This window comes from Andrographis paniculata, unplaced genomic scaffold, assembly GCF_009805555.1.
Source record: "Andrographis paniculata isolate CXL003 unplaced genomic scaffold, ASM980555v1 Contig52END, whole genome shotgun sequence".
Taxonomy (NCBI): domain Eukaryota; kingdom Viridiplantae; phylum Streptophyta; class Magnoliopsida; order Lamiales; family Acanthaceae; genus Andrographis; species Andrographis paniculata.
The window spans coordinates 2,378,423-2,399,667 of NW_026137587.1; the positions used below are offsets into that span (position 1 = coordinate 2,378,423).

The window sequence follows — 21,245 nt, forward strand, 5'->3', positions numbered from 1 at the left end:
TTGTTTTTTTTTGTTGTGAAATTATGGCTGTTACAAATACCAGTACAAAAAATATGAGTGTTGTTTAAAATAGCTTTCCGACAACCAACTTACTGTAAAAAAAAACTTATACCGTAACAAAAGTCGTTACAAATGCATGAACATTTATTGTAACGATTTTTTTATTATGAGAAACGTCCGCTACAAATAAATCAAAAATACATTGCTAGCATTACAAAAATTGTTAGAACAAGATTTCTCACGTGCTTTATAAGTGCGTTGACCACTCCCTCTTTGTTACGGAAAATATTGGTACAAAGACTTTTATAGCTCGAGTATATACACCAGTCAAAATTCGGTACAAAATTGTTACAAATAGCTTTTTATAAATAAAAAATGGCCACAAATGACCATTTCTTTTTAGTGGTTCTTGAGAACTCTTCGACTATTTTTAAGTTCGAAAGATGAGAGGCAAGGAGTGGTTCCATTCCAAATTAGTTTTTAGGTTTTTATTGATCATTCAAAATTTTTCCATTGTTAATTATGTTGCAAGATTTGAAAGACTTTAGAATAATAATGTATTAACTTCCAAAAGAGATCTTCAAATAATTCAGGAATGAAGAATGACAATTTAGACCTTGAGATCATATTTTCAAAAACTTACATCACTATTTATTTTGATGATTTCAATGCCCGAGAAGGAGTCAGAATTATACATTGCAGTCATTGATGACGTCATTTGATGTTTACTGGCCTATAATGAGACTGATGGAGAAAGAAAAAAGAAATTATTTTTTGTTCAAATGGGATTTGCAATGTAGCTATAGTAAAATTTGGAGTTATGGAAGGTCCCCAACCTAATCATTCAGAAGATTCCCATTTGGTCATCCACCAAAATTTGAAGGAATTCAAATTTTAGAAACCTTATTTGAAAATCCGCCTTCGAGAAGTCGGAACTTCATGTTATATATTTATGAAAAATATTATAGGAGGCTTCTAAAAAGAAAAAAAATACTGACCAATTATTTATTACAATATGCCTCTAGGTTTGAGAAATCAAAGTCTTCAAGAGGTAAAACAACATAAATATCATGCAAAAGTGCGAGATGAATAACACAAAGGAGCGAGGGTATTGCACAATATTTTAGAGATATTTTGAATTTAACTTAAAAACTAGTTGAAGAAATGATGCCCAATAAGCTTAATGGGCTTTCGAAGAATTTAGCCCAATGGGTCAAATAGGGTAGGAGGTTTGAGGAAAATGATAGTAACCAAGGATTAAGAAGTTCATATTAGAATTAAGTTCCATTAAATTAATTTAATGACGTCTCCTTTTGAAATTTTTATTTTGATTTTTTCTTTGGATAGTAATTTCAAATGAGATATTTATATAAAATAATAATAATAATAATAATAATAATAATAATAATAATATTTTATAAAAAAAATTATAAAAATTCTATACTTTAACTAAAATCTAACTAAAAATCAACCATTGTTAAATATATTGTTTCCCGCTTAATCCAATCATGCCTTGCAAAAAGAGACTAGATTTAGATGCAAATAAAAGGCATCCATCGACTACATATGTTTCACTAAGTAGATAATTTTTATTTTTATTTTTAATTAGATTGGAATTAATTAGTTGTAGGATGAATCTAAGAATATCAATAGATGCATGAGCATATTTTCATGTGGTAAATAAATTAAGAAATTCAATTTTTTTTTTTTTTATTTTTTTTATGGAGAGGAGAGAAGAGGACATAAGGACAATTGACAGCCAGGCTCTTTGTATTTTCTATTTGTAGAAAAATGAGGGTTGAAGGAACAAAATGTATAATAGCTTACAAACAACACATACATACATATATATATATATATATATTCATTGTGTATGTCATGAATTGTGGCTACATTACAGCCATAGTTGTTGTGAAGTGATAAGATTAAAAAAACAAAAAAAATTCATGGACCCATAACCCTTGCCAACTTTTTCTTCACTTTTAATTTTTGCCATTTGTTTGTTACCATTTGAAGAGCACAGTCATCCATTCGATGATTACTTTTGCCCCAAATTCTTTATTTTAATTTGTTCGTAAAATCATTGTTTCATATATATATATATATATATATATATATATAGGAAAAATTACTTATAATTCACTTATGGTTGAAAAGTTTGTATTATTTTTTCTTATGGTCTAAAAATTGCATTACTTTTTCTTATGCTTTTATAACATTGTACAAGATCTTCTTTTCGACGGATTTTATACAATATTTTTAAAAGTACAATCAAGTCTGATTTAATTTTTTAGAGGACTTTAAAACATGAGACTGGGAGAGCCTTCTGCAATTTCTAAATCACGGAAAGTATAATGCCGACTTTTCAAACCACATGTAAATTATAAACAATTTTGTCTTTTTTTTTTTATATATATTATATTGCAAACAACTCTTTCCATGGTTACTGTGGTGCTAATTTGATTCAGTTAGTACAAACATAAAAGGTGGACAATGCATTTTTTATGTAGCGCAGTATAATGTTAGTATTTCATATAGAAGCATGTTTTGTACAATTTAAATATTGTAAATTTTAAATTATGCTAAAATTAAAAATATATTGTGCTATATTGAATTATGTCATGTATTGTATGATTTATTTTATATTATTATGTACTGTAATATATACACTATTTGTTATATATATATATATATATATGATAACTGAATCAAAATTAATAGTGGTGATTTGATCCCATCAGTCTTGTAACAGTAGCACATATATATTGTAGAATTAAAATATTGTATTTAAGGAAATAAGAATTGTTAGAGTGTTAATTAGAGTTAGTTGTTTATCAGTTATATTCTAATCAACATATAATTGTATTATAGGTGAATTGTATTAATATATCTTTTATGCTAAGAACAACATTAATATATATATGTATATATAATTGTATCACTATTATTATATGTTATATATTGTATATATATTATATTAATATATCTTGTAGTACTATTAAGTATATATAATTTGCTTTTCATCTATATTTCAAATATTGTCAACACACTACGGATTAATCCTAATCCACATTAAAATTGCCACCTTGGAAAGAAAAATGCATGCATACGAACGTACATAATATATTATTATTATTATTATTATTATTATTATTATTATTATTATTATTTTATAACGATATATATATATCACTACAAAAAAATAATATATTTGTAACGGAATTCTGTTCCTAAAGTTCACGTAGCTAACGTAATTCCATTCCTATTTCCGTCTCTAATGTCATTAGTAACGAAAAAAGTAGATTTAGAGAAAAAAAAAAAAAATGTTGTTACAAAAATGATTTTTTTTTCTTGTAGTGCATATTGTTCGTCTATTAGTTGCACAACCATGCATGCATGAAAGGTAACCTTAAAATTTCCACAAACAATATGCCCATATGCATTTTAGACACTGATTATTATCATAAGATTCATCCCTGTTTGGCTGTTAGTTTCGTATTTAGTATGGATGCATTATTTTATATATTTAGGGTGAATTTATTTTTTCTGTTTTTTTTTTTTAAAAAAATAGGATTGTAATACATGTATTATTTAATGAATTATATACATGATCGTTTCCGACCAGACATACAAAATTATTATTATTATTATTATTATTATTATTATTATTATTATTATTATTATTATTATTTTTCAAAATACCCTTGAAACCAAAATTCAATTTAAAAAAAAAACACTTAAAACCAAACACAAACCATAATGTTGTTGCAACCTCATCATTTGATTAAGTAATTGGACATGCATTATGAATAATTTATTTAGCTATTTTTTTTTATTATTATTATTATTATTATTATTATTATTATTAATATTTCACAGTATCTATCTCAATTGGATACAGACACATGCACATGAAATGATGGATGAGAATCGGCACCAAAGGCAATGTATCTATTAATTGTAATTAAATATTAATTAATTAATACATCGATGGGTAGTAATCAGAGATTCAGCTGCTCGATCTGTTCGTTCATGCACTCAAATTATTCTTACTTAATTATTTTACTTCACTTACTACTCTTTCAAACCACAATCAATAACATATATATACATATATTAATTAATTAATTAATTAATTAATGGTATATGAACTTCACAACATCACCCATCAAACAGTATGGGGCAAAATAATAATAATAATAATAATAATAAAAAACAATATCATTATCCTTGCTGCAATGGAAAGTTATAACATGTTCCAGTCTCATGATTACAATACATTGTTTTGAATTTTTCGAATGTGTTATTTTTTTTAATGAACTCAACTTTGGTCTAATTTTAAATTATTGCATTCTCTGTAGTCTTTCTTATTGCTGCAACATTCTATTATAATAATGAAAAATAATATTGTTAATACTAAAAAAATCCAACCTTAGCAACCCAAAACTACTTATGCAAACTCAAATATTGTACATTCCAAGAAAAATTCTTGGGAAATTTTTCTTGAAGATCACCATTTTAAAATTTCAACATTATTTTCTTATATATTTACTTGTACTTAGAAGATTTTCACATCTTTAAGTTATTGATATAAAGTTGGAGTGTTAGGTTGAATTTTATTTTTGTTATAGGTGCCTCAACATCATATTTGCAATAATTGGCATATATTGGTTATATATTTTTCAGTGTGTCAGTATTACTATATCAACGGTTCATATTTTAAATTTTTTTGATAAAGTTATAAGCTCACCAATCGGAGATATTTAACCTATAAATTAGAATAATTTTGTTGAATACCTTTCTTACTAAGTACTACTACGATTGTCTAATGGAATATTTTCGAAATTCCTTCAGATAAGGTCATCTTCATCTCTTCACTTAAATCATAAATTTCAATTTTTACTCTAAAAAATATTTACTTTTATATATTATTCTTTTATATAAATTTTTATATTTATAAATTACACTTAATTTTAACTTCTCCTTTTTTTAATATTATCACCAAAAAATATATATATTAGTTTAAATAATTTTATAACATATATTTGTTGGAACAATGGAAAAACCATTTTTCTAATTTTGGCATATGACCAATACTGCAGTCTATTGTTGCAGCTGTTGTTTAACACATTTTTGGAAAACCTACACCACAGACAAGTACCATGGCCAACTTTGGAGGAGTCAAACCTGTCGTCCATTTAATGAAATGGGACAAAATGGGTTGTCTTATGCAAGAGAAGACGTTGGTATGCTGCACTCGTCCAACAAGACATTTATTGCCTCGTACTAGTTGCCCCAAGTGAACTTTGTCCTTATGTGTGCAGGATGTGTTTTTTCTTTGCATGTATGTGTTTGAATTGTGAGAGTTATTCACACTTTCACAACAATATTTTATCTCCTCACTTCAGACACTTGAGAGAGAGCTTCAATGGAAATTTGATACAGTAAAGAATAAGGAGGAAAAGGAGTTGATCCAAAGAAGACAACCGACATGGAATTAATCTAACTCTTAAGGGCCTGTTTGGTTCATGGATTTTTTTGTGGGATTGGGATTTCACGACAGGATTTATATGTAATGGATTTATTACATTTAGAATTCGGAATCCTAACATATGTTTGGTTGGTAAAATTATGTGGGATTTATATTTATCACGTCTTGTTTGTTTTTTTATATGAGTGGAAGGATTTTGATTTTTTATATTCTAAATGACATAATTGTCCCCTATGAATTTTATTTATTTTGATAAATTAAACATCTAATTTATAATATATATGAATTGAAGATGTATTAATAATTTTATAGGGATTACAATAGATTATCGTAAACTCGAAACCCGACCTATTTATTTGAAGTTGAGTCCAATTATTTGAGTATTAGATCTTGATCCGGGTCATATTATGGGTATTCTAATCGGGTCCGAATCGGGTCTAGGGTCTAAGCGGACCATACCCGCACCTAAACTCGATTTATAATATTAATAATATATCGACTATACATATGAAAAAATAATTTCTAACAATATAATTATATTAAAAATATTTTTTTAAGTTTAATTAATTTATTATTTTATTATAATATTTTTTTCATAAAATACATAAATAATATATATATATCGGATCGGTACATGTGTAATTTTAAATTAAAATTTTAGAATCGTAAAAAAAATTGGATTTGTTAGATCCATCGGGTTTTACCGGGTATAGTTTCGGCCGGATCTGGTATAATCAGATCCAATTTGGATCTAAAGTTTAACAATATATATTAGGGACAGATCTCAGTTCTGGCTAAATCCGACTTATTGTCATCCTGATAATTTTATAATTTAAATAAAATTTATAATAAATAACAATTTAAAACAATGAATTTATTAATTTATTTAAAAAGTATTGTACCATAAAAAATAATATTAATTTAATTTAATATATAATTCAAATAAAAATTAATTTTAAAATTATTTAATTTAATTTTATATAAATATATTTATAATATATAATATATTTTTTTATATAAGGATATAAAAGTAAAATTTAAAATCCAATGGAATGGGATTAAAAGTAACAGGGGTACCCCATTACTAATAAATCCCTCGTTTGTAGGATTTTGGACCATGTTTTTAAAATCTCATCATTTTAAATTCCATTATTTTTTTTTAACCAAACATGGATTTCATGGGATTTGGAAAATCATATCAAATCCTTGAAACAAACAGCCCTTAGTTTGACTGCGAGTCTGCTAAAGTTTATTACCGCGTTATAACAGCCAGTTCATTTGTGTTTGTAAAACAAAGAGGAGTTTGGGTAGACGATAGGTTGGATAGATTTGTTTGGTGTCATGATGTAAACTAAGTGTTTGGTTTAGTTAAAGACTCCTGGATTGGTAGCCCCATATCTGGGTATTTACACCGAACAAATATTCAACAATATTAATATATATTATTGTCAATTTTAAATAAATTTAAATTTGAATACAAAGAAGTAAATAATTATTTAACATATATACATAAATATTAGTATATAAAGTTTTATGAAAAATATATAAAATAATTATCTTCAGAAAAAATATATATACATCATTTTTCAAAAAAAAAAATTATATTACTTTTAAAAAAATAAAATTACACATTAATTTTTACAAAATTAAAATTACATATCATTTTTCAAAAAATAAAATTACATATTACATAAAAAATAACAAAACTACAAAAAATACTCAACTACAAAAAAAATTATTTACAAAATAATTATAAAAAAAGAATCAATACAAACTATAAAAGAAATTATTTTGTTATAAAATATATAACAAAATAAGATATATATATATAAATATATGTATAAATATAGATAGAACCGTGTATGTATTTTATAAATAAATATATGTGTATATAGCTAAATACAAGTGTGTATAACTGAATTTGATTTTAGAGAGAAAGTGTGTGTGAGAGATAGAATAAAGAGAGAGAGTGACCGAGAGGGAGCTAGGGGGATAAATTAAATCAAAGTAAAATCCCACCAATTTTATTTCAATATTTAGGTCTATTTATAGACCAATTTACAAGGATGAGTCATTAAATTAGATGACTTGGCAACATAGAGAAATGACATATATTATATATCACTAATGAGTCATAACACTCATTCTTAGGTGTCATTAATTGCAATAAATACGTCTCGTCAAAAACTTACTAGGAAAAAATCCAGTGGGACAAATCGTAGTTAAGGAAAAAAAGTACAATATTCATGCATTAAAAATACTTCTCCCGATGTGGACATCATTTAGAATCTCGCAGCCGATGCATCCCGATATTTTTCACCAATTTCTTGAATGTTGCAGTCGGTAAAGCCTTGGTCAACAAGTCTATTAAATTTCGGTCCGATCAAATCTGCTGCACATCTATTTCATCATTTTTTCTAGAGATCGTGAGTAAAGAAAAATTTCGGTAAAATATATTTCGTTTATCTCCCTTGATATATTCTCATTTCAGTTGAGCTATACAAGCTGCATTATCTTCATATAACATAGTAGGATAATTATCTTTTTCATATTTCAAACCACAATTTTATAAAATGTGGTGAATCATTGATCTCAGCCAAACACATTCTCGACTAGTCTCAGAAATTGCTATTATTTCTGTATGATTTGAAGATGTGGCGGTTAATGTTTGTTGAATGGATCTCCAGGATACCACAGTACCGCCACGAGTAAATATATATCAAGTTTGAGACTTAGCTCTATGTGGGTCATAAAGATACCCAACATCTGCATATTCAATCAATTCATGTCGAGATCCTTTTGGATATAATAGATCGAGGTCAATAGATCCTCGGAGATAACGAAAAATATGTTTGATTCTTTTCCAATGTCGTGTCGCCATTGCTTTAAATATGACTAACAAATTTACAGCAAATGCTATATCTGGTCTAGTACTATTAGCCAAATACATTAGTGCACCAATAACACTTAAATATGGTACTTCAGGACCAAGCGCTTCTTCATTCTCTTCTTTTGGTCTAAAATGGTCCTTAATAGAATCAAGAATTCTAATGGCCATTGCAGTACTTAATGAATCTTTTTAATCCATTGCAAATCGTTTCAATACCTTTTGGGTATATGCAGATTGATGTATCAAAATTTCATTTTCCAGATGTTCAATTTATAAACTAAGATAGAACTTCGTTTTCCCAAAGTCTTTAATTTCAAACTCCCTTTTTCAAATATTCAATAACTTTTTGAACTTCTTCAGGGATTTCAATTAAATTCAAGTCATCCACATAAACAACTATTATCGCAAAATTTATCTCATTTTTCTCTATATAAACACATGGGCAAAAAAAATCATTAGCATATCCTTCTTTCAATAATGATTCAATGAGACGATTATACCACATGCGACTAGATTGTTTGAGTCCATACAAAGACTTTTTTAATTTAATAGAATAATATTCCTTTGATTTTGATTTGTATGCATCAGACATACTAAATCCTTCAGGGATTTTCATGTATATATCACTATCGAACCATATAATTAGGCAGTTACGACGTCCATCATACACGCATATCCAAATTTTCATGTACTGCTAAACTGACAAGATATCGAAATGTTATTCCATTCATTACTAGAGAATATGTTTCATTAAAAATCAATTCCAGCTCTTTGTAAAAAACCCTTGGACAACTAGTCTTGCTTTATATCTGGGAATTTCATTGTTCTCATTTCGGGTTCAAACAAATACTCATTTATAGCCAACAGGCTTAACACCTTCAGGTGTTTAAACAATGGGTTCAAAAACTTTTTGCTTTGTCAATGAATTTAATTCAGACTGGATCGCATCTTTCTATTTTGGCCAATCTATACTTTTCTGACGTTCATTAACTAATTTAGGTTCAGGATCCTCGCCATTTTTCATTAAATCAAGCGCTACATTATATGCAAAAACATTATCCATAATTGTATCATTTTGGTTCCAATGCTTTTCAGTAGTAACATAATTTATTGAATTTTCAATAATTTTATTCTCTTCAAGAGAAATTCTACTGAGAATTAACATCCTCAGCAAGTTTATCAGGATCAATTTCTTTAGAAATCTGATCCATTTTACTACATGTTTCTTGAGGATTTTTTTATTAACATTCAAATCCTCAACCCTTTTATTTGTTCTTTTTTTCTTTCGAAAATTTTTATATTTGGAACCTACGGGTCTGCCACGCTTTAGGCGTACATTTAATTCATTAGCACTTTATATTTTTTCTTCACGAATAACAATTTTAGTAGGTATATTTTCAGCAGCTATATAAGATCTAGTGACTTTGCTGGCATCACAAAAAGCATCATGCAACAGATTTACTATTCGTTGTAAATGTAAAATTTTTTGCACCTCTAATTCACTTTGACTTATATGAGGATCAATAAAATTGAATAATATTTTCCAAGTAATTTTCTTTTTCAGTTGATTAGTTTCTCCCCTTAATGTCGAATAATGTGACTCATCAAAATGACAATCAGCAAAACGAGCCTTAAACAAATTACCAATTAATGGTTCAAGATATTTAATGATAGATGGTGATTCGTATCCGACATATAACCCAAATCTCCGTTGGGGGCCTATTTTTGTAAGTTAGGGTGGTGCAATTGGCATATAAATTGCGCACCAAAAAGTTCTCAAATGTGAAATATTGGGTTTTTCATTGTACACTAATTATACTAGGGAGTAGCTTTGATAGCTTGTCCGTCTTTGTTTTATCAGTAGTGATGCATGCATAATTGCATTTCCCCAAGCAGATACAGAAAGTCTAGATTTCACCAACATAGGTCTTGCAATTAATTGCAGCTTTTTTATAAGCGATTCAACTATATCATTTTAAGTATGTACATTAAGTACAAGATATTCAATACCAATTCCAATAGACATGCAATAATCATCAAATATCTTAGATGAAAATTTACTAGCATTATCAAGACAAATTTTTTTTATTGTGATATGAAAACTGAGCTTCTAATTTAATTATTTGAGCAAACAACTTCGCAAATGTCAAATTGCGTGTAGATAATAAACATACATGCGACTATCGAGTGGATGCATCAATAAGTACCATAAAATATCGAAATGGTTTGCATGGTGGATCTACAGGCCCATATATATCAATCTGAATTCGTTCTAAAAATATAGGGGATTCAGTTCCCACTTTTGCTGGTGATGGTCTAGTTATTAGCTTTCCTTTTGAGCAATCAACACATTTAAGCTTATTTATTTTAAATACCCTTTGATTTCTCAAATTATGGCCATGAGTATTTTCAATAATTCATCTTATCATAGTATACCGAGATGCCAAACTGGTCATGTCAAATCATAAAATCTGTAGATTTCTGTCTATCATATATGTTTCATCTACATTAATCTTTGTGTAATATAATTCAGAAGACAATGAAGACAATTTTTTTAATATATATTTATGCCCATCAATGAATTTTGTACTCCTTCCGTCCCATATATTTTGGGTGTGTTACTGTAGATACGAAAATTTAGGTAAAGTATAATTAGTAGGTAATTAAAAAGTGTATTAGTATAAATAATTATTATTTAGTAAAAATAATTATAGATTAAGATTAAGATAAGTAAATAGTTTAATTAAAATTAAAAAAATTTAAAATTTAAAACTTAAAAATGTGATTAAAGTGGATAATCATATTTCCAAAAAAAGAAAGGACAAATTATGTGGGACGGACGAAAATAAAAAATATGGACAAATTATATGGGACGGAGGGAGTAATTAACAAAAATTCATTATATGTCTTACTTGATGTCTCAATATGATATCCATTTATGCGAATATCATTAAAACTCAACAATTTTCTTTGGAATTTGCTAGAATATAGTGCATTTTGGATATCAAATTTTACTCATTTGGGGAGAAATATTATTGCTCTTCTAGAGCCCTCAATTAATTTTGCACAACCACTTATAATATTTAACTCAATTTTTTCCAACTTCATGTTAGTGAAATATTTCTTATATTTTAAAATAGTGTGCGTTGATGCACTATCAATCAGACATGAATTGTCTTCCATATTATTCACCATAGCGCGTTCAAAAATCATATTTTTTCTTCTTCAGGGTGTTCACAATATAAATCATTGGGAATTTCAGATACATATATTATCACATTGCACATTCAGGGTGTCCAAATATAAATCATTGAAAATTTCAAAAATGTACCTTCAGGATACGTAAATATACTATTGAGAGCTTTCACAATATGCACATTTAGGATGTTTAATATACATCTCAATATACACTATTAGGGGTTTTAAAATACAAACCTTCAGGAGTTTCAATATACACATTCAGGGTACTCAATGTACATCATCAAAGATTTTCAAAATATGAATCTTCAGGATTATCAAAGTATGTACGTTCTGGGTACATAATAAAAAATCACACATATCATTGTGTGCTAATAAAATTATCATCATCACTATTATTTTCAGATAAATTCATTTATTAAATATTGACATCTTCGGATGTCGTTTTTTATATAATAGCTAGTGTAAAAATTTTAAATTTATGTTAGTAATAATTGTATTGAAAAAGTTAATTGAATAAATACCTCAAAATTTTGGCAAGAGTTTCGGCAATACATATTTTCTTATTGTATCCGGGTAGAACTTCGGGATATAATTTTGTTTCTTCAAACAAATTTTGTAACATGTTTGAGTAATTTAAAAAATATATACATATAAAAAAATATGTTATCTTTATATTAGCATTTCCTCGACAGAGCCTCACACTAATAACGAATTATAAAATATATAACAAAATAAGATATAATATAAACATATGTATAAATATAAATAGAACGTGTATGTATTTTATAAATAAATATATACGTATATAGTTAAATACAAGTGTTATAATTAAATTTGATTTTAGAGAGAGAAAGTACAAGAGATAGAATAAAGAGTGAAACAGACAGAAATCCCACCAATTTTATTCCAATATTTAGGTCTATTTATAGACCAATTTACAAGGATTAGTCATCAAATTAGATAATTTGGCAAAATAAAGAAATAACACCTAATATATGTCAACAATGAGTCATAACATATTTTTATTTTTAGTTAGAATAATCATTTTTTTTAAAAAATTATTTATTTTAATTAAAAAAAATTTATAAAATAACTCCCAACTTCTATTTTTTAAAATTTAATTTTTTTTTAAAAAAAAACACTTAAAATTACTAGTATATTACATATTTACTTTAATACAATTATTTACTATTAAATCAATACATAAAACTATCAAATTCAAACCAAGTCTATAAACTTAAAAGGAACACAAAATTAATTCTAAAGTTATTTTAAAATTCAAATTCAATCTAAATTCAAACTCAATTACCCCTATACCGACAAAAAAGAACACAACTTTAATTTTAAGTTTTATTGTTGCCAAATTATAAAAGTGAAAATATCATTTCAACTTTACAATATCGTTCTTTTTAAACATAGATTGTTTCTTTATACACCAAACTTCATATTTCTACTAGTTAGATTTTGCGTTTTTCGAAAAAAAAATATACTCCCTCCGTCCCGGAACTAAGTATACATTTGTTTTTTGCACGTAGTTTTAGAAATATTAGTATTATATTAGGATATAGTAGGAATAAAGTAGAAATGACTAATGTGATATAAAGGTAATGACATTTGTGTAATATATTGTAAGTTGTAAGGGTATTTGTAATGTTAGGTATATAGTACAGTTACTAAAAAATGAAATAGATACTTTGTTATAGGACGGACTAAAATGAAAAAATAGATACTTTGTTATAGGACGGAGGGAGTATTTTTTTTCTTACAAAACATCCCATCATACATTATTTTAACATCAAATCCAAACTAAAATTTTTTCATACCCCATCAAAAGAAATATACCCTAATTTCATTCTATTTAGATATTTTAGTAGAATAAAAAATAATATTCTCTTCGTCTCACTTAAGCTGTGTCATATTTTTTATACACAAAGTTTTAGGTATTGTATAATTAGTAAGTAATTAAGAAATGTATTAATAAAAATAATTATGATTTAATAAAAAATATTTATAGATTAAGATTAAAATGACTAAATAGTTTAATTAAAATAAAAATATATATAAATTAGGAATTTTAAAAGGCGATCAAAGTGTATAATTATATTTTCAAAAAAGGAAAAAAAACAAATTATGTGGGATGGACAAAAATTAAAAGAGTGGATAAATTAAGTGAGACGGAGGAAATAATATTTTATTGGTTAATAGAAGTGTGTAAGAGATTCCGATACTTTTGTCATTTTAACTTTATGTACAAATTAGTTGTATGTGTAATGATATATTGTAATTTAGATAAAACTTTAGAGTATTTCGATTAGTACCACTACAAAAGAATAGTATATTTGTAACGGAATTCCGTCACTAAAGATCACATAGCTAACGTAATTCCATCATTAATTCCGTCTCTAATATCATTAGTAACGGAAAAAGTGAATTTAAAGACGAAAAAATCTTGTTACAAAAATGATATTTTCTTGTAGTGAGTGTATGATTACTCTTACTAAAATAAAAAATGAGATAGTTTTGAATGAGACGAACAAAAATGATAAAAAGAGTACTTTGAGTTAGAACATAATGAGAATATTTTTTTAGTTATATTTGTTATTATATTATCTTATATATAATTTTTTTTTTCTATAAAAATGATTTGTTCTTGATTTACTTTAATTTAATGTAATTTGAAAAGTAAATTATGTTGACATAAATATAAATATATATATATATATATATTGATGTGAAGAAAATATATTTACCATGTGAATGAAAGATAGTATGATATGGAAGTGCATAAAAATTTTTGGAGAGTTTTTTTCTTATTCTTTTATCTAGATGGTCTTATGAAAGTATTTTGGAGTTTTAAAATTTTTTTAAAACAATAATAAAAATTAATATATATTTTAATATATTTTAAAAGCATAGTATGAATAAAGTTCTTTGAGAAAATATATATATTTCTTTGAGAATTTTTATATATGACATGTTGTTTTAGGAGTTAGAGTTTTGAGTAGTAATATTTTGAATTGAAATAATTATTTAATACGATATTTTAAATATAAAATTAATTTTAATATAATAAAATAAAAATAATTACTTAATTAGTAGTATTTTTTATAATAGAAAAATTATAAATCATAATAATCTAGTACAGGATCACAAGCAAATATTGTCGTAAAGATAATTACAATATGTGGTAACACAGTGAGCTTTGTTTAGCCATAATTTGAAATTGATTTGAATATTAATCTGAGTGTTTATTAAATATTTTCGTTGTGATATTTTGTGATAGAAAAATATATTTTATCCATTCACTAATAAAGTATAAATATGTTGTTCAATTACAAAGTAATTATATTTGTTAAATAACTATAATTTTTTTTTTTTTTTTTACAACAAATATCACTACTTTACTCGTATCATTATTTTCACATCAAAAATTTATAAACAAAATTGTATTTACACTATTTTAACTATCAATTTCAATTAAAAAGCTATTATTTTTAAAATTTTGTGGTAAAAATAAATGTATATTACTATTTTTTATTTTTGTCTGTTCAAAAAAATATATATTATTTTCCAATTTAGTAACTTACTACTTGTCTAACATAATTAATATCCTTGCAATTTCTAATATATTGAGCATGTCATTATTTTTTTATCACACAATTTAATAAAAGCATTTTTGTATTTTCTACTATAAATCAATATAATACTAATATTAAAAATCTATGTGCAAAATCCAAATATTATTCTTTTTACGAGACGAAGGAAGTATATATTTTCAAATTTCACGGAGAATAAATTGTTATTGAAAATTCTACCTAATAATAATAATTTCAATTTAAAAAAAAAAAAAAAAAAAAAAAAAGAAACGTCTGTGTCTGTGTGAATTTATAATATATATATGGTATATCTACAGGAGGGGTAAATGAATCGAGGGCAATGCAGGGGAGAGGTCAACAAATTAAAGTGCACAGTAGAATTCATTGCTACCACGTTTCTTCACATCCTTAGTTGAAATTCCTTCTCCCTCCCTCCCTCATTATATATGTATCTATGTATGTATATACAATCACTTATAGCTTCTTATAATATCTATAATAATCACAGTCAGAGGCAAAAGCACAGGCAGCCATGGAAGGCGATCACAGCATTTACCGAGAATGCCTGAGGAACCACGCCGCCAGCCTCGGCAGCTACGCCACCGACGGCTGCGGCGAGTTCACCCTCGACGACACTATCCCCAACCTCAACCTCAACTGCGCAGCTTGCGGATGCCATCGCAACTTCCACCGCAAGGTCGTCACCCACCACATCTACCCGCAGCTGCACCACGATTTCACTGCCACTGCCACTCCGCCGGCTGCCGAGACGACGACGACGACGATGATGATGGACTACAGAGAGTCGTCGAGATCGAGGTCGTCGAAGAGGTTCCGGAGCAAGTTCACAGAGGAGCAGAAGGAACAAATGCTAGGGTTTGCTGAGAAGCTGGGGTGGAGGCTGCAGCGGAAAGACCCAGCGGCAGATGGAGACGACGACGAGATCGAGAGATTTTGCCGCGGAATCGGAATCAGCCGGAAAGTGTTCAAAGTGTGGATGCACAATCACAAAAACTCGTCGTCGCCATCTCCATCGCCATCGCATTCGGCTGCTGCTTCCACTGGGAATAATGCTTCTTCTCTTACGGATCATCGTTAGCTACACTGCACAACAATATTAATCAATCCCTGCTGGCCGGGAGGGGATCACCAGCCCCCTCCACCCTCAGCCCCACCCACCCCCCTCTCACATTAATAGATATATATACATACACATACAATGTGTATATACATATATATGTATATATGGGTGGGGCTGGGAGGGAGGGGGCTGGTGATCCCCTCCCTGCTGGCCTTGTCTTGTATTTTGATTCTCTTGGTTTTCTGGTAATGATAATTGCTAAGAAGAGATCCGGAGTTTAATTTCAAAATCAACCGGTGATAAAGAGGAATTGTCGAAACATCTTATAAACATATTAAGTTTTCAATATGGCTTATGAGATTCCATCTCAAAACCTTGAAACCAAGACCAATATCCTACTTAATACGGGCATACGGACACCAATGGCTCTAATGTCATATTAAAAAGAATACGAGACTCCATTCCAAAATTAATTGGCAAGTAGAGAAAGTTGCCCTACACCCTTATAAAAAAAAAAAAAAAAAAATTTAAAATATGGGACACTCAACAATTATGACATCCATAACATAATGTCGTTGAAGCAAAAATTCACCTTCGGACTATCTATGTGGAGTTGGGCCACCCGAAAGACTATAATAATGGATTTTCAGGTCTACTCAAGAAAGTTTTCACGTTCAATTTTGTAAGACAATTTAGGATAAATTGGTCTTTGCAATAAGTAAATATAAAGCTTGAGAAATAAAGTGAAAACTCGAAAAACTAAAGTGTATGAAAATTGATAAAATAATACGAAAATAGTTTATCCTATTCAACATTAATTCCTTTGTAACCACTTTCAAGATGATTCAACGTGGAAGAAGTTGATTTACTATCTACTCCTTTCAATTTCAAATGGTTTCTACTTTGATTTCAATTAGGATGCTTAAGTCCTTCAACTATTGACCACAATTTAAACCCATTAGGTAAAGTTCTTTCCCGTTTATCTTCTACTCAAAGCTCAATTATTTTTTACTTTTTTTTTTTTTTTTTTTTTTTTTTTTCATGTTGGGCCGGGTCCAACGGTTCCCCCATCCCCTCTTTAAATATCATATGATAAAGTATACCATGCCCATATTTTTACTTCTGTTCACTGTATAGGTATATTTTCGAATCGTGTTCATATAAGATTAAGTTGTGTTGGATAATTGGTTATTTTGTAATTGATTAATTTTTGAGTAAAAATGTGACGGGCCGGTGTACCAAATTATAATTTATGAGGTTTGGTTAATATTTTGGCTATTTTGCCTGTCTCGAGACAAACGAAATTATGCAACCCAAAATTAAACCTGGGTGTATGGCCTAAGTTGCAGTATTATTTGGATAAAATATTATCCGTTGAATAGATTTATTATAATCTCAAACGAAAGGTTTGAAATTAGAATAAATTACAATTGTTTCAAATGGAAGGTATGAAATTAGAATAAATTACGATCGTCACAAACAGAAAGTTTGTAACTAAAATCAATTACGACTGTTTCAAATGCAATATTTGAATTTAGAATAAATTACATCGATAATTAAGGTCGTAATTATGATCATAATTGGTCAGTGGCTGAACCGTAAGTTTCAACACGGCTGTGTTCTACGTAATACGACCATGTTCAATCCAATTCGACATCCAGATCGGTGTCCATAACAGCCACGTCAGCACAATCCGTTAAAATTTGAATGGTAGAACTAACAATTATGAATTTTGTTTTACTTGGGACTAGTTTTGATAAATATTTTTGCGTGAAACCAAAAGTTAAAAAAAAAAGGGAGTTTGAATGGAATTACAAATATTTTTTAATAAATAATTATACTTTTACTCATCACATCATTAAAATAAAAATAAAATAAATAAATAAACATTAATATCTAATCATATGACTTAATTTCCTATTTATTCTACACAATATTATTCATTTAAATTCTCATACCAAAAATCAAATGTTGAATCATATGTCATAGGATGAAGTATTAGATAATATTATTTAAGAAAAAAAAAACTTATACAAATACATTTTATAAATATAAATAATATAGAACAAATACAATTTTTACAAAATAACAAAATAAATAAAAATAATGTATTACAAGAATAATACTCCCTCCGTTCCACTTATCATGTCACGTTTTCTATTTTCATCCGTTACATATTATGTCACTTTTTTTAGAAAAGTATTTTACATTTTAATAACATTTTAAATTTTATAATTTATAATTTATTTTAATTTTTATTAGACTAATTAGTTATTTTAATCTTAATTTATAATTATTTGTATTATATTATAATTAATTTTACTAATATATCATTAATTATTTACTAATCATACATCTCCTAAATTCTTACATGTACGGTAAATGTATCATCATATTAGAGATAGTAAATAAACAACACATAAAACTCTTGAAATAGTAAATATGTGCGTTATATTAATGGACATTCGCTTGCTTCTGGAGGAACGACTAATAATTTGGAAGAGAAAAAAATCGAAACATTCTTTTTTTTTTTTCTCTCTAATATTTTTTTTAAAAAAATTAATATATTATACATATTTATTAGTTTTATATTATTCACAAAAAAATTTATATTTTATATAAAAAAATATTTATTCAAATTATTTCACAAAACAAGCGTATCCTCAATATTTGGAGTGTATTTTTTTGAAGGTTTTGGAAAAAATGAGTTTGAGTTTGAATTAGATTTAAATTTGAAGACGGATTTGAATTTTTGTATCACTAGTATGTAAATTTGGTTTGGATTTTAGAATTTTGATATGTATTGATTTGACATGGAATAAATATAATGATATAAATAATTATTAAATTAAATTGTATGATTTGAGTATTAATTTATGTTCATTATAAAATTTTATCAAATCACATATATATATATATACTCCCTCCAGTCCATTTCAAATGGGACTTTTTGAGATTTTATAGTATATTAAAAAATAATAGTATTTTATTTATTAGTGGAAATGTGTAAAAGATTTGACATTTTTGCCCTTCGACTTTATGTATAAATTGTATTTGTAATAGTATGTTTATAATTTAAATAAAAATTAAACATATTTTAGTATTAGTTTATGATTACTTTTTTTTAAAATAAGAAATGAATACCGGATAAAAATGATAAAAATGATACTTTAAAATATGACGGAATGAATATATTTTATTAAACTATAGTTATTAAAATAACCAAAACCAAACAAATGTATAGATCAATACTACTTGTCCTTAATGGGATACGTTATATTTATGAATTGTCTGTTGCTTCTCCTATATATATATATATATATGTATACACTATGAATGAAATGAGAGAAGCATCCATTAATCCTCACACATTCCTCTCTCCTAATTCTCTCTCCCACTCTCTATACTTATTACTTTTGTAATATATAGATGGTGCATATATATATATATATATATTATCTATGCACTTGCATTTCTTACATATAAATGATAAATTTTGAAGGAACATCAAATGCACACTAAAATAATTGAGTGAGCAGCGGCTACACTCGATTCAAAGTATTTATTCAATATTACTTGGTGTACAAGAGAGACGAACTATAAGGAACTCGTCTGAGATCACAAATGATCTAAAATCAACTACAACACATTAATCAACCAAGAAAAGCACTGTATTCACAAAGGAACACTTATTAACCAATAACCGTCTCAAGCAAGTCATAGGCAGTAAGAAAAACAACAACAATACAACCATCTGTGGTGATTAGAGCAACAAACAACCACCATTTATGCTTTCCTTAATCTTGTACACCAAGAGTAGTGAATGAGCTATTAAACCTCATTATCAGTTGCAACAAACCTATGTAAGTGATGAAGAATGGAGAAAATAGAATAGAAAGAAATGGAAAAGATGACAGTAAATAAAACAGACAAAATATTGATTCGGAAATCGATTAAGGCATGAAGGAGACGTAATGGAATGTAGCGATTTAAGTAATTGCGAGAACCATTGTGAGAAGTGTGTGAATGGAAGTGTATGAGAGAGAGAGGCGAAGAGTGCACAATGCATGTGATTGGAAGTTTGTGGAAGATACGGTGATAATTCTCAATCTAGAACACCAAATTTATATATATATATATATATGTATATCTGTATGTATATATATATATATGGGTAAGACCCAAGAAAAATGAGTGGGCTTGAGCCCAAAAATCTGTTAGGCTTAAGTGAAATTGATATACACTTCTTAACAATAAACATCGTGCATATGCATTCTTATATACATAATAAAATCCAAACTCACTTATACACACGTTATTCATATATTTATATACTTATTAATATATCATTATATTATTATATAACAACAAATATATTTTATTAAGCTATAGTTAATTATTAAAATAATCAAACGATTGATTAATTGTAATTTTCCATAGCAGTAAAATAAAAATAAATAAATTTTCTATCTTTTCAAATAAATAAAGGCTGTCTTTAGCTGGTCTGAAATAGAACTGCATGGTATGTAAGCGGAGGGAGTTTGGCGTCCAAACTATGCACAGTAACCGTAAATAATTTTGATTTTGATTAAACCAGATCAAAAGAAACATTGTGTTTACTTGATTTTTTTTTTTTTTTTTTTTATCAAATACTGCTATTTATACAATTTTTTTAAAAGAAATATATATCAATTAAAATACTTATTTTTTTATATTATATTAAAAATTTATTTTAAATTAAATATATCATATCAAAATTTATTTATATTATATAATTATTTTAATTCAAATTTTTTACTTTAAATATCGTACAAAAAATCCAAACTCTCGACAAACACACCAAAAAAAATCTCATTTGAAGGCTTTAGTTTTTAAAACCTTCGTTTTTTTACTTGTTCATTTTTTTTAGAAAGTCCAAAAAATGCTGACGGACGGTTCAAACAAAACATGGTTAATCATTTAAGAACCGAAACGAACCGTGTCAAA

General features: G+C 27.1%; 1 protein-coding gene across 1 annotated transcript; it reads left to right on the forward strand.

Annotated features, from left to right (window-relative positions):
* The first annotated feature begins 15,519 nt into the window (after positions 1-15,519).
* LOC127254807 (zinc-finger homeodomain protein 1-like) lies at positions 15,520-16,337 on the forward strand. The gene has a single exon (XM_051280098.1). The coding sequence runs from the start codon at positions 15,711-15,713 to the stop codon at positions 16,275-16,277; it is 567 nt and encodes a 188-aa protein (XP_051136055.1). The 5' UTR covers positions 15,520-15,710; the 3' UTR covers positions 16,278-16,337.
* The last annotated feature ends 4,908 nt before the right edge of the window (positions 16,338-21,245 follow it).

Coding starts and splice junctions, on each gene's coding strand:
- LOC127254807 (XM_051280098.1), top strand. CDS start 15,711: ATGGAAGGCGATCACAGCATTTACCGAGAATGCCTGAGGAACCACGCC.